Source organism: Miniopterus schreibersii (genome assembly GCF_964146895.1).
Source record: "Miniopterus schreibersii genome assembly, chromosome: 6".
Lineage (NCBI taxonomy): Eukaryota > Metazoa > Chordata > Mammalia > Chiroptera > Miniopteridae > Miniopterus > Miniopterus schreibersii.
The window spans coordinates 42253819-42268800 of record NC_138107.1 but is presented as its reverse complement, the minus strand read 5'-3'; the positions used below and the strand labels follow the sequence as shown (position 1 = coordinate 42268800).

At 37.9% G+C, this 14982-nt stretch overlaps 1 protein-coding gene across 2 annotated transcripts in view; it reads left to right on the top strand.

The window, feature by feature from the left end:
* Window positions 1-13935, top strand: part of RRAGD (Ras related GTP binding D) — a 36685-nt gene extending 22750 nt beyond the window's left edge. For both annotated transcript variants that reach the window (XM_081141610.1, XM_081141609.1), the window contains exons 5-7: window positions 627-769; window positions 5062-5210; window positions 11057-13935. In XM_081141610.1, the coding sequence (XP_080997736.1) occupies window positions 627-769; window positions 5062-5210; window positions 11057-11208 (444 nt within the window). In that variant the 3' untranslated portion in view covers window positions 11209-13935. The remainder of the gene's footprint in view (window positions 1-626; window positions 770-5061; window positions 5211-11056) is intronic.
* Window positions 13936-14982: the final 1047 nt, after the last annotated feature.

The following is a 14982-nucleotide window of genomic DNA, read 5'->3' as shown; positions in this document are numbered from 1 at the left end:
TTCGCTCTTACAGGTTTTTTTAGGTCCTTTAAAATTTAACTCCAAAAACGGATGCCTGTACTTCACTGGTATAACTGGAGTGTGTATTCAAATTGTAGGCAATCGTTCAATGTTAATAGAGCTCTACCAGAGGTAGGGAGCATAAAAGTTGGTTTGGAGATAAGGTATATGCTGTTAACACTGAATGATGTGCTGGCTGAATGAGTCCTGTAAACTACCAGCTCTCGTCCAGCTTTGCAGAGTAGAATTGAGGCAGACCTGTTGGTTATAATCACCTGAATTCTCACTGCACAATTTTGGAATTTGCTTGTTTAGATTTCTTAAATTTATTTTTTAATTTAAAATTAGTAAAATTAGTGTTTTTACATGGCCACCATTCAATCTGTTGACCTACAGTAAATAATTTGTGATAATTAATTCCACTTTTCATTTCTTATGCAAGTCCATTATAAAGAAGTATATGACAATGAGGTTTAAATTGTAATAACATGTAACAACCTAAAGTTGTAGTAACTTAATTTTTGCTCATTCATTTTTTACATAGAGGATGGCGTATCATTTTATGTCACCATGACCCGGTCTGAAATTAGCTGTTGCTTTAAGTCAGCAACTTCTCTTTGTTTCAGAATTCTGGAATTGAAAAGGCATTTCTATTTGATGTGGTCAGTAAAATTTATATTGCAACTGATAGTACCCCAGTAGATATGCAAACCTATGAGCTGTGCTGTGATATGATCGATGTGGTTATTGACATCTCTTGTATTTATGGGTAAGTAAAACATTCTTAAAGGCTACAATCAAGCCATACTTCTCTTTCATAACCTTTAAGATATTTTGCATTTACTTATTTGATTTTAATACTTTTGTTTTAAAAGACTGGGATCTGTAAATAAATATACCATTTAGCATGCAATAATAATAATAATAATAATAATGAGTAAATTCCTGGCATTATGCTAACAATATCATTGAATACATTATATCATTTAATTCTCCTCTATTCCATGAGGCAAGAATTACCATCCCCACTTCAAAGATGGGAACACTGAGGTTCACACGGTTAAGTTTCTAATCTTTGCTCGTATTGTCAGTAACGGATGGAACTAGAATTTGAACTTAAGCCTAACTGATTCTTGGGGTTTCTCTACTGAAAATCTGTCATATCATAATGTCTTGTATACACTTGGGAGAGACTAAGAGGATCCTTGAACTCTAAATAAATATGTCATATTAACAACAGTTTTATTATCTTCTTTGTTATAGGAGATAACTATTGGGTTGATTTTTAAAAATATACTTTTATTTTTATTTATTTTTATGATTATTCAGTTACAGTTGATATTCAATATTATATTAGTTTCAGGTGTACAGCATAGTGGCTAGACATTTATATAACTTACGAAATGATCCCTTCAATAATATTCTTTTTCATTATCTTTTATTGTGGGCAGCAGAGAATTTTAAAACTAAGCAAACAACATTACCTGTTTATCATTATGGTCTTATATTCTTAGGAAACAGTACTTTTTGTACACTTAAAATCATATAAAATAAACAAGGAGTGGGGAAAGTTGATTGTGTTACCAGACATAGAAACAATTCCATGTAATTATAAATTTGCTGGATGGGTTTCATACAGGGTGAATGGTGTGAACTCGTTTGTCTGTCTTATCAAGACGTCAAGTTGTTGCTGCTGTTTATGTTGGACTTATGTCCTCGCCAACTCACTGGTGACTTTGCTTTGTTCATCTTCTTCTTTACTCACTGTGACCTGCTGTATAGAGCCTCCTCTTTGGTGACCGTCTCAGTCTCACCATTTTTCTCTTCCACTGTCTGAAAATCCTTTGCCAACTCACTTCAGCTTCTCTTTGTGAACTCTGTTGTACACACACATGCAAACACAGTCCCTTTTGTTATGAAAAAGGGAAAGTGAAACTTCACAGAACTCTAGTGAGGAAGAAATATTAGGTTTCACCTGGTAAACCCTGGATAAATGTAGCTGCTATTGCTGTTACTATTGTTGTCACTATTATCATTTATTATTACTAACCACTGCCACCCGGCTTTAGAAATAGACTTTATTTTCTAAGAGTATTGCCCTACAGTATTGTTCTTTTTAAACTGTAAGTGAATGACCTTGAAATAGCCATGGAAGCTGAATGTACCCTGATTACAGTCTAGATTGCTGTGGTAATCAAATACAACGAACACAATTAATCTGGCACATGTTTAACGATATGCATAAGCATTATTGTGCCATATGGTAATTAGACGTAAGTGGTAAGTTGTTCATGTAAATGATGTTTATCAGAGTTACTTTGACCCAGCTAAAACAAACATGGGTAGGAAGGGGTTGGGAGGAGGAGAGAGCTGGGCCCTGCCGTCGCTTTGTTTTTCTGTGGCAGAGTGCAGTGCTCCTGAGAACCTGCCGGGTTCAGTGAGAACCAGTCTAGGTCACAAGTGGCCCTTGGGTTTTCCTCACACTGTTTGCTGCACTGGCAAGGAGCCAGCCAGTTAACGGGGGGAGGGCTGGCGATGTGTGGGGCAGCCTAGGAAGCAGGCTCGCTGCCAGTTCCCAGCTGCTCCCTGGAGAACAGCAGGGTTTAGAAGCAGATGACCTGGGTCCTCAGTCCGTCTGCTCAGGAATCTCAGCTGAGCTTCTGCTAAGGCTGGGCAGCTCTAGCACATGCACATTTTAAAATACCTTCCATCCTCGTGTGTTTTTATGGCCTTGTAGATGGAAATAGAAGTAGTAGAAAATAGTCCTTGCGGTCATAAAACCTCACCAATTTCTATTTGTAATTTTGGGGGTCTTTTTTTGTTTTTCCAATTTGTTTAATGTTTACTTCTAATTATGAATGTAATCCATGCTCATTGCAGAAAATATGTCAAAGTATAAAGAATAAAATTTTAAAACCCATAATCTCATCACCTAGAAACAATCACTAACATTTTTATATATTTTATTCACATGTCTGTTTAATTTTTAGGATAATGTGATCACTTTGTTTATTTAATATTACATCCTACTTTTTTCAGTCAACGTTATTACTTAAAGAATTTTCTTGTGTAATAAAAACAATATTTAGTGTTTATATAGTATAGCATTATATATTTACTTGAAAATTTTAAATGTCGTTTTCTTCATTGAAAAAAATTGTAAATTTTACAACTTGTAAATGTTTCAGTTTATTCTCAGAACATCAGTTTATAAGCAAGAGAAATTCAATCTGGAAAAACAGTAACTAAAAATAGTACAAAGGAAATTTAGAACTCTGTTAAAGCATCATTAATATCTCAGATCTAACACTTCTTAAAATTTTTCTTTACTCTTCTGGTAGGTTATAGTCAGCTGCATCCTTTTATAAAAAACTAACATTCATTATGCATTTTACATGGTTTCAGCACTGTGCTCAGTGCTATATGTGTATTATTTCATTACACATTAGGAAACTTTGAAGTAGTTACTATTAGTATACAGATGAGGAAACTGAGACTCAAAGAAGTTACTCAACTTGCCCAAGTTCACATAGTAAGTAGGTAAGCTGGGATTCAAACCCATGTCATCCGTGTCTGCGGCCAAGTGGAATAAGCAGGTCAGAGAATGACAAGTACCATATGACTTCACTCAATATGGAATCTGATGAACAGAATAAACTAACAAACAAAATGGAAACAGACTTATAGATACAGAGAATAGAGTGACAGCTGTCAGAGGGGAGGGGGTTTGCGGGGCTGGGGGAAAAAGGTGAAGGGATTAAGCAACAACAACAAAAACGATAGACTAGACAACAGCGTGGTGAAAACCAGAAGGGCGGGGGAGGTACCAGAGGGTATAAGGGGGATAAATGGTGATGGAAAGAGACTTGACTTGGGGTGGTGAACACACAGTACAATGTACAGATGATGAATTACAGAACTGTACACCTGAAATCTATATAATTTTATTAACCAATGTCACCCCAATAAATTCAATTAAAATTTTTTTAAAGAAAAAATATAAACCAATCTATTTAACTTTTTATTTTAAAAAGATTTCAAATCTACAGAAAATGTGCAAGGATAGTATAATAAATTCCTATATACCTTTCATTGGGATTCACCAATTTTTATCAATTTGCCATATTTGCTATCTCTCTCCTTCTATTCCATATTGTTTGTTTGTGCTGAACCATTTGGGAGTAAGTTGCAGACATCATGATTCTTTGATCCTTGGTACTTGAGCATCTCTCTTTGGAACAAGGACATTCTGCCCTGGCCCGTGTGGTTCAGTAGATTGGGTGCGTTCCCATGCACCAAGGGGTTGCTGGTTTGATTCCCAGTCAGGGCATATGCCAGGGTTGCGGCCTTGAGCCCCGGTAGGGGCCAATCGATGTTTTACTCTCACATCAGTGTTTCTCTCTCTCTTCCTCTCCCTCCCTCTGTCTCTAAAAATCAATTTTTAAAATCTTAAAAAAAAAAAAAAAGAACAAGGATATTCTTTTGCAGGATTACAGTTTAATTATCTAAGTAAGCACATTTAGCATGGCAACATTACTCTATTATCTAATATAGTCCGTATTCAAATTTTACCAGTGGTCCCACTTCTATCTTTTATATCACCCCTCACTCCCTATTCCAAAATCTAGTTCAGCATTGGCTGTCACGTGTCTTTAGGCTTCTTTAATTTGGAAGAGTTCTTCAGTCCTTCTTGGTCTTTCATCAGACCATGCCTTTGACAGCCATGCCTTTGGCCATGTTATTCCATCATGAGAAAACGAGAAGCCCTCGTGGGCCATGGAGGGGACAAGAGCTAACCCCCATCCCTCACCTGTGTTCCTCAGGTGCCTGGAGAGTTGCCCAGCTGCCACAACAACCACTCATTGTGTCAGTAGGAAAGTGACTTGTCATACACTGTGTATTCTTGTGATTGTGTGTTTCTGAGATCTTTAGCTGAAAGGCACTGTAAGTGTAAACTACATGTCATCATCATTCTGTGTTAAAGCTGGTCTTTATTGCCAGGTTACAATATGTAGTTCTTTCTCAACGGTCAAATATATTTTGGTTTCTGTCCCCATTTAGTCTCAAAGAAGATGGAGCAGGAACCCCTTATGACAAGGAATCAACAGCCATTATAAAGCTGAATAATACCACAGTTCTTTATTTAAAAGAGGTGACAAAGTTCCTGGCTCTTGTTTGCTTTGTCAGAGAGGAAAGCTTTGAAAGAAAAGGTAATTTTTTGTGTGTGATTTAAATGAAGCATTTCCATTCAGACTAATATTGCCTTTACAGCTTGTTAACTGGGTGGGGACAGCATGCCTCTTGAAGCTTGGAGACTTAAGTCGCAGACCCCCTTGGCTCCTGCACACACCAGTCAGGCTTTGGGGACCCGTGAACCAGCCTGCCCCCTAGTGAAAGCTGCTGTGAGGTGGAAGTGGACGCAACCATCTTCCCAGGGGCCTCAGCTTTTCCCGGGGTGAAGCTAGCCAGGGTGTTGCCAGGCTGTAAAATTTCTTATCAAGGGGAGGACTGCCCACGTACAGTGAGGGCCACAGCCTCGCTCGTGGTCCATGCTTCTAGAAGTAGGTTTTAGGGAACCTGTGACCGCTTGTGCTCCCATGTGAAGGAGGGCACTCATACAACATTAAAGCTACACAGTATTTAACTTTTGTTCAGCTCTGTATGTCCTTTAGTCCTCAAAACACAAGGATGGCATCATGATTCCGAAAAGAGAAGACATGGATATACTTAATAACATCACCAAATATCTTTTTAGTTTTACTTTGAAACCAAAGCAGTTAACCTCATAAAGATACTCATTTCCCCCCTGCTACCTAAACTGGGAAATACCACCTTACTGCTGAGGCTAGGGATTTTTGCTAATAACTAGGGTATGATTTACCAATTTGTTGGGTAAAAAAATTCCCCCAAAAGTGGCAGTTACATTTACTGAAATAGCCTTTTTTTCCTTATAAAGCAATACATGTTCATTATAAAAATACTCTGAAAATTTAGGAAAGCTTAAAGAACAAGATAAAACCACTCAATTTTACCCTCTAGAACTAAACACCGTGTTAAATTTCCTGAAACTTGCTTTCTTTCCCCTCTGTCCCTCCATCCCTCCCTCCCATCTTCCCTTCCTCTCTTCCTTCATCTCTTATCTCCTCCCTCCCACAAAAGTGGGGCCAGGTCATCTATATAGTTTTATATCCTCTTGTTTTCACTTACTATATCATGAAATATTTTTTAATTCATTGAGCATGAAAGCATGATTTAGATTTTTATTGTTTCTTTTTATTATAAAAGTAATAGGTTCATTTAGAAAATTTAGAAATAACAAGCAAAAAAGAAATAATTATTGATAAGCTTTTCACTCAAGATACTCTATTAACATTTTCTACATAACTTTCCGTCCCTTTTCATATGTGTCTATTACCTCTACATATGAGATTATATGATTAATACTACTTTACAACCTTCACTTAAATTATTACAGACATCTCTCCAGTTTATTAAATCTTTTTTACCACATCATTTTAATGGATGTGTTAGTTTCTCCTATTGTTAGGAATTTATATTATTTTTAGATTTTGCTGTTATAAATAATCCATGATGACCTTCTTTGCACTAAATATTTGTGTACATCTTTGGTTGTTTCCTCAGGAAAAACTTCAATAAATGGAATTACTTAGATCAAAGGGTAGGCATGTTCTGGTGGCTTCTAATGCATTATTACCAAGATGTCCTTTAGAAAGACTTTATGGATTTATGCTACTAAGAGAATAGGAGTGTGTCAGTTTCGCTGTATTCTTTTTAATATTGGGTATTAGCATTAAACATTGATAATTGAAAACTGGTAGCCTAGCTGCTGGAGTGGGCCAGTTGGTTGGGCATCGTCCTGTACACCAAAAAGTTGCTGGTTTGATTCCCTGTCAGGGCACATACCTGGGTTGTGGGTTTGATCCCCTGTCGGGGCATGTATGGAAGGCAATCTAAAAATGTTTCCGTCTTAAATCAATGTTTCTCTCTCTCTCTCTCTCTCTCTCTCCCTCTTTCTCTCCCCCCCCCCCCCCCCCGCTTTCCTCTCTCTAAGCATGTCCTCAGTGAGGATTAATAAAAAAAGAAAACTGGTATATCATTTAAATTTACATTTTCTTAGTGAAGTTGTGTATGTATTTTTCCCATATTTATTACTATTGCCAATCAAATTGCCTCTTATTGTCCTTGGCCTGCAAAATTTTTAATTAAATGCTATTAATCTTTTACTTCTTATTTTCATCCTGCTGAAAGTAAGAACAGATTATATAAAAAATTCATGGAATTTTGGAGATAGACAGGACCATACTTTGTTTCACTCTCTCAATTACAGATGATTTTACCCAGACCCAGGATATACATGTAACTTTCTCCCAATACAAGGTCACACCACCAGTGTGTGACAGTCAGGGCTAAAGATTCCTGGACTTCTCCCTATGTGGAATCAATTGTGTATATTGTGTTTTAAACTATGATATGTATATTTCCTTGGTTAAAGATATTTCTAGAATTTATAGTTGATGATTAATATTTCATGTTGATTTTGGAAGCTAAGAAAAATAAAAGTAATGCAAATAGTACAGCTACAGCCCCCAAACTATCTAGGATGGTGGCAGGTCCCAAAATCATATTAAATTGTAATTTATTAAACTGTAGAGTTTATTTATTTTGACCTGATTTTAGACTTAACAGAAAACTTGCAAAAACAGTACATAGTTTACATATACTCCTCATCTGGCTTCCCTAAATGTTAACAACCTGCATACTATAGCACAGTTACCAAAACTAGGGAATTAACATCGGTATAATGCTATCAATGAAACAATAGACCTTATGCAAATTTTACCAGTTTTTCCAAAAATACCTGTTTTCTGTTTCAGTATCCCAAATTGATTTAGTTGTTATAGCTCTTGGTCTCCTCCAATGTGTGAGAGTTCTTCATCTTTCATGGCCTTGACACTTTTGAAGAGTACTGACCTTTTGTAGAGTGTCCCTCAAATTGGGTTTGTCCAATGTGTTCACACAGGTGGAATGAGATTATGCACTTTGGCAAGAACACCACACAGAAATGACATGTCCTTCTCAGTGCATCAGATCAAGTGGTTAATGATGTTTGTATGTCTTACTGCTGTTGACGCTGATGTGGATTTAGCTAAGGTAGTGTCTGCTAGTTTTTCCACTGGAAAGTCCCTATCTATCCCTTTGTAGTTAATATTCGCTTTCAAACTATGCAAATCCCGTTCCTTCTCACACTCTTGCCCACTAATTTTAACCTTCCTCTGTGGATATGGAAGTAAATTTAAGCAGGAGTTTATCATGTGGATCTTTTGGTAAATTACCTAGGTGGGATTATCACCGAGGATAGGCAGATTTTGTAGAATTTATTAAACTAACTAGAAACCTAGTTAGTCAATGTCATAACTAAGAAATGTAAATAAGTAAGCAGACTAGGTTTAACTTCATCGTGTTAACCTTGGGTGCTTTTTAGGGTGACCGACCACCTCCGTTTGTCTGGGACAGAGAGGGTTCATGGGACAGTAGACCTCCAGTGCTGAAAGTGGGAATGTCCCATGCAGACCAGATGAGTTGGTCACCCTATTAGGTAGTTGTCTTTAGAAAGAACTTATGAGTATAAATGTATGGAGTAGTCTGATTTGTTTTGTTGCTTGAATCTTGTGTTGTTGAGTCCTGTTGGTGCTGATAATCAACACTTGGTGATTAGCTTTTCTTCACGTTTGTCTTCGTCTGAGTTTTCATTGGCGATCTCTGTGATTGCTTTGGCAGAGGCAGAGAATTGAAAGCAGATGCAGGACTCTTAGCCTTAGCTGCACATCCTAGGCGCACCTTGGTATGGGAGGTGGTTAAAAAATGCTGCAGACATCTGGGTCCTCCTCCATATAATTAGAATAGAATTCCTGGGAGGGGGGCCTGGGGTTTGTTTTTTCTTAACTTCCTTGGATGTTTTTAATGTGCGGCTAGGGCTGAGAACCACTGGACCAAAGAAGGATGTGGGACCATCATGTAACTGTGTGTGGTGGTGAAGATAGTCCTTATTCTGTTCATGTCTCTCTTCTTGCATTTTCAACTGCCTTTAATGAAAGGGTTGAAATAAATAGCAAACTCTTTTTATGAATGTTTACTTTCTTTAAAAACCTCAGTTGTGAATTTTTACCATTTTACTTTTAAAACTCCAAATGCAGCAAGATTACAGTTTTTAAAATTTTGCACATTTAAAATGTGCAAATACCCGGCCCAGCATGGCTCAGCAGCTGAGCATCGACCTAGGATCCAGGAGATCGGGGTTCGATTCCCAGTCAGGGCACATGCCCGGGTTGCGGGCTTGACCCCCAGTTGGGGGCGTGCAGAAGGCAGCTGATCAAGACTCTCTCATCATTGATGTTTCTATCTCTCTCTCCCTCTCCCTTCCTCTCTCTGAAATCAATAAAGATATATTTTTTAAAGAAAATGTGCAAAGATTAGTAAGTTAAGATTTGTCAAAAACTATCAATAGGATGTCTCTGAGATGTCCCAGGTTGATTCACTCTTCTCATTGAGCCAATCGAGCTAAGCTTTCTCCCTAAGGCAGTTGGTTGACGTATGGTAGGCAGAGAATTGTAAGGTTGTTCTCACATCTCATTTACAAATTCCCACTAAATCAGATCACTTCTTTGCTCCTTGCTTATTTCTTACTGCTTCATTGGTCTCTCTCCCCCCCCCCCCCCCACTGCTTTGGGGTCACTATCAAGGCAGAGGCAGCCGAGGGCGCCGCTCAGAGGGTTTCCTGCTCTCAGAAGCTGAGGTGGTGCTTCCTCCAGTCCACTTGCAGTTGTATGACTAGTTTGAAGTTTCACTCCTTGGCCAGAATCTCAATTCTTTCTTTGGGTTTCTGGAAGGATCACTTAAGTGGATGGAAATAATGGTTGGGCTAGTTGTTTTAATAAGTTTCAAGACAGTAAATAGAACCAAACTGCCTATCCTAACTGGTGTGAACATAAGGTTGGTCTCAACACTGACAAACTAGTGGCGGTGATGAAAATACATTCAAGACTTTGCATTATCTTTTATTCTATTTTGTACTATCGCTTTCAGAAAACACAAGATTTTCCCCTACTATTTCTCCATTTAAAACTTCCATGAGGCGTGCTCTCCCTCCCAGGAGCACCCCGTGCCTCCCCTCCTCCTTCCCCCACAGGCATGCATCTCCTAAACTCTTAAGTTGGGACCCTCAAGAGGCTTGCAACCAGGGCAGCAATGGGCAGCAATGGGCAGCAGCAATTTGTCCCAGACAAACCCCCTGAACCTGTTCCCAAGGCCCCCTTTTCTCTGACTTCTTAGTCAAAGCAGCCCAGCCTAAGCTCGTTTCCCCAGACCTTTCTTGTTTCACTCTCCCCAGCTTTAATAAATGTCCTCTAAAGTTAAAAAGATAAAATTTACATGATACTGAAGAACTGAGAGTGTCATTGGTTGTTGAATTCCTTAGCTTGAGTTGACCTGAGGTGGCTGCTACTACTGTAAAATCAGGGACTCTGCTTTCCCCAGGGCTTATGACAGTGGTTTAAATATAATATATACCCAGTAAATATTGATTGATTACCCCATTGATACTGTGGCTTTGATATCTCAGCCACACTCCACGTCAGGGTCTACCTCCACACAGAGTCAATTTAATAACTCCTTTCGGGGATATCTTTACAATAAAGATATCTTCTTTGAAGATATCTTTATTGTAAAAAAATCTTTAATTCTGAAAGGTCAAAAAAATGTGTTGTTCACTTGGTTCTTCAAATGTTTTGGGTCATAGACACCTTTGAAAATATGTTAAATATACTCTGGAAACTTTTCTTAGGGGGGAAAATACAATCACAAGACTTTGCCTACAATTCCTGAGGGCCAGCTGCGGACCTGCCAGGGCAGTCTGTGGACCTTATGTTAAGGCCGCTCCTCTACTGCCCCCCTATGGTTAATCCTCGTTATCACCGACGTGAAAAGATGAATGTTATTTCTATGTGACATTTCTAAGTATTTTTGTTTCCTTCTCCAGGGCTTATTGACTATAATTTTCATTGCTTCCGGAAGGCCATCCATGAAGTTTTTGAGGTGAGAATGAAAGTGGTGAAATCGCGAAAGGTTCAGAACCAGCTGCAGAAGAAAAAAGGAGCCACCCCCAATGGGACCCCTAGAGTGCTGCTGTAGGTGAGGTTTCAGGAACATCTTTGGAAATCAGACCTTTCAGTGAGGCTGCTGCACTGGGTTGCACTAAACAAAGAGGAAGAAGGGCATTGGGACACATAAATTTGTTGTGTAAAAAAAAAAATTCCTGCGACCCTCTTGATTTTTTCTTTTTTAAATAAAGCAAGCACTTTGAAGCAAAAACTTGTATATTAACAATGAAGTTAAATCCACTGTAATTTCATGACACAAATGTAAACTTTTATGGTCTGTAGTCAGAAAAATCCTGTGTGAGAACTGCCAGGAACTGTATATATTTTGCACTTTTTCATTGAACTAAACTTTGATAAAGCAACTTTTCTAAGCTTTTTCTGTACTTGGTGTGAAGGATATGCATACTGTAGTCCTTAGCTATATGGCAATCAGAAATTAATCAAAAAGTAATGCATTAGCAATGACTTTTTATACATTTGGGAATCTTTGCTACCAATTGTTGAGAAAAAAAATCATTTTCCAGTGGAGATGGAACAGATTGGGGCAGCAAGCTGCAGGAGCAATAAGAACTGTCCTTTATTTATAACTAGTGTAAACAGGAGTTTTGATGAATAATCTTAGCATCAAACTTATTTAAACGTTTCTATAGCTGTGGCTGTGCTTCCCTACTCAACAGTTTTTACAAAGCTCTTTACCTCAACACACATCTCTATAATCATTTTCTACAGAGACGTTGTTTCTTTTAGCTGTATTACCGTGCATTAGAACCTTTGGGACCAGATTTCCAAAATGGTGCCAATCACTGGAGACAAATAAGAATGTCAGTGAATTGCAAGGACTCTGGAGGCTTTTTTGTACCTGCCATCCCAGGCTAAAGTAACATCAGAGGACACGTGGTTTCCCAAATGTAGGTAATTGGCCACTGCAGATATAAAAATATATATACAATTCTGTATGTTTGGCCCTTGTGAAATGGGCCTGTGCAACATTTGAAATGTTTATTTAGGACCAGCTATTTTTATTGCTCCATGATCACAGAAAATGTCTCAGATCTCTACCATAGAGCTGAATCCTACTGGGCACACTTGTTACCGCTGAGTGTCCTCCTCATCTGTGACAGTGTGCCTTGTAGACTCTGCCTGTTCCCACCTTATGATTGAACTAGAGCTCAGCTTACCAGCAGCCTGCTCTGCACAGCTGAAAACACCCCAAAGTCAGTGGGAAGGTGATGGCCAGAGGAGGTGTTACAGTTAGCTATGTATTTGTTTCTATGGAATTCTTTCACTTATGTTTACTTTAGACAAATAGCAAGTTAAGAGACTCCTAAATCTACTCCCATCCCAAATCATTCCAAGTAGATAATTCTAGGTCCATCCCAAGGGTCAGTGCCTAAGGCATGTTTGTGGGTATTAGAAAATAATATTTTTTTCTTTTAGCAGAGGCTCATAGGGATATCAAAGCTGCTCCTAGCAAAATGTATCAAGTTCCTAAAGCAACTTGTCCTTGAAATTATCCCACTTCTATCTGTGGCTCCTTTCTATCCCCTCTCCTTCCTTTCCTTAAGTCCTATTCCTTTGAGGCTGGTAACTGCAGTTCAAAATGGTAGCTGATTGGGGTTTAAGGTTTGAACTCTCCCAAGAAGCTGTGCATTTTGGAAGAAAACTTCTAAAAATCATGAAGGAGCCCTAACTCCCTTCCTTATCATTTTTGCTCAGAAACCTGGGTAAGTAGGAACCCAGGGTTCCAGGGAAGTCTTTTCTCTAATTTCCAGACCTATACCCTGTTGAACCTTTGCCAACAGACCTGGTACAGGTGGGTTGTTATTATAAACCTAATTCTCTAATATTTTTACACAATGTTTCTTTTTTGAGTAAACAAATAAAGAATTGCTTTTCTAATGTGATTTTATCCTCAAGATAGAAACATTTGTCTATCTGATAAATCATACGTTACATAGGTATATATGTATATTATTGTAACCAGGTGGAGCTCCCATTTTTGAGCTGGGTATATGATGGGTTTTTTGTTAAAATGTGCCTTAAGAGCCTATTACTTCAAGAGCAAATGATTCTTTGGGGGAAAGGCAAAATTAATGCTGTGGCATAAGGACCCAAGTTGATGGTACTAAGTGAACTCTTTGATTAATCACACACTAATATATAGATTACTGCCTCAAACCTATTAGCATGGCAATGACCTCTTAAAGAGAGATGTAGGAGTTATGTCTAAGCGTTCAGTTTTCGAAGTCTGTGCCATTGAAATTACAAAGTCTCTCAATTCCTTTTGCATTTTATTTTTGATATGGGACTTAGCTTACTGTGACATCTATGGCCACATTTAGGTCTCAGATCCAATGCTATAAATACAAAGCCCAACTACATGGCTACAGTGACTGCTCTGGAACATTTTTCTCATTTTCAAAGGATGAGAACTTGACCTACAGGTTTCTAGGGCAATTAGAACTTCTACATGGAGGTGAGACTCTGTGAATTACCTATCATCTTTGCTTATTTTCAGTTATGTAGATTAGTGTGTATGACCAGGGTAGAGTGTTTTTGAAGGAATATAAATAAAAAGCTGTTGACATTCACAGACAGTGTTATTTTGTGAACATAATATATTTTGGACCCTTATGTGTAAAATGACTAAAAACAGCAATATTGTTATATACGGGTTATATGCTAATTCTGTTTGAAATATACTCCAGAAAAGCAGCCAACTGTCTTGATTATTAAAGTATGGTATGCATTCAACTTATATGGACTGGGTGTAGTTTATAATCAGGTATAATACTAAGTTTTACTTTAAGTGATACATCTTTTATAACTGTTGTTAAACCATTGCTTTCACAAATGTTAACCGCCAATTTAAAAGCTTGTGTATACACTCATGATATGCTAAGCTCTTGTTTTATTTTAAGCATACTCATAACTAATCTTTCAGGGAGCAGAATGGTCTCTTCGGTGAAAAGGAAATATGGTCTTTTATATTTGTGAGGTTGTTTACTGTGCACACCTATTACTGCTTTATTGGCCCTGTTTGGTCCCTTTAGTAAAATGTGTTTGTCCTGATTAACCAGCTTTCATTTTGTGAAAATGAGGATAAATCACTCTATTTAAATTGGATTTGCACTTTTCTTTTTATTATTTTAAACCTTCTTATCTCTTTATATTTTTTATGGCAACATGCCTGTTTGGACTATAGAACTGTTATTTCAGTAAACTTCAGATATTAATTCTGCTACTCTGGCCCTAATCCCTCGACACCTGGAAATGCTCTTCCTGAGAGTCTTCCTTATTGTTCCTCACTTGCTTAGTAAGACTCCACTCTTTAGAGACATCACAGGTCCCCAAGAGTTCTCAGAGAGAGTTGGCATTAGATGTTATATCGTACATATGAAACCCTATTTCTGATAGAAGACCTGATCTGTAATAATGACTTCCAAGATTTGTAATCAATAGCGATGTTGAGTTTAGGAAAAAGAAAACATTGTCTTTATTTTTTTAAATTAAATTTATTGGGTAACAATGGTTAATATGAACGTATAGGTTTCAGGTGTGGGTTTCTATGTTATAAGATCTGTATATTGCTTTGTGTGCCCACCACCATATATTAAGACCACCTTCACCCTCCAATCCCTTCCCTCTGGCAACTACCACACTGCTGTTTGTGTCCACAAGTTTCAGTTTTGTATCCTATATATGAGTGAAATCACATGGTTCTTAGCTTTTTCTGACTGACTTATTTCACTTAGCATAATATTCTCAAGGTCCATCCATGTTGTTTCAAATGGCAGGATTTCAT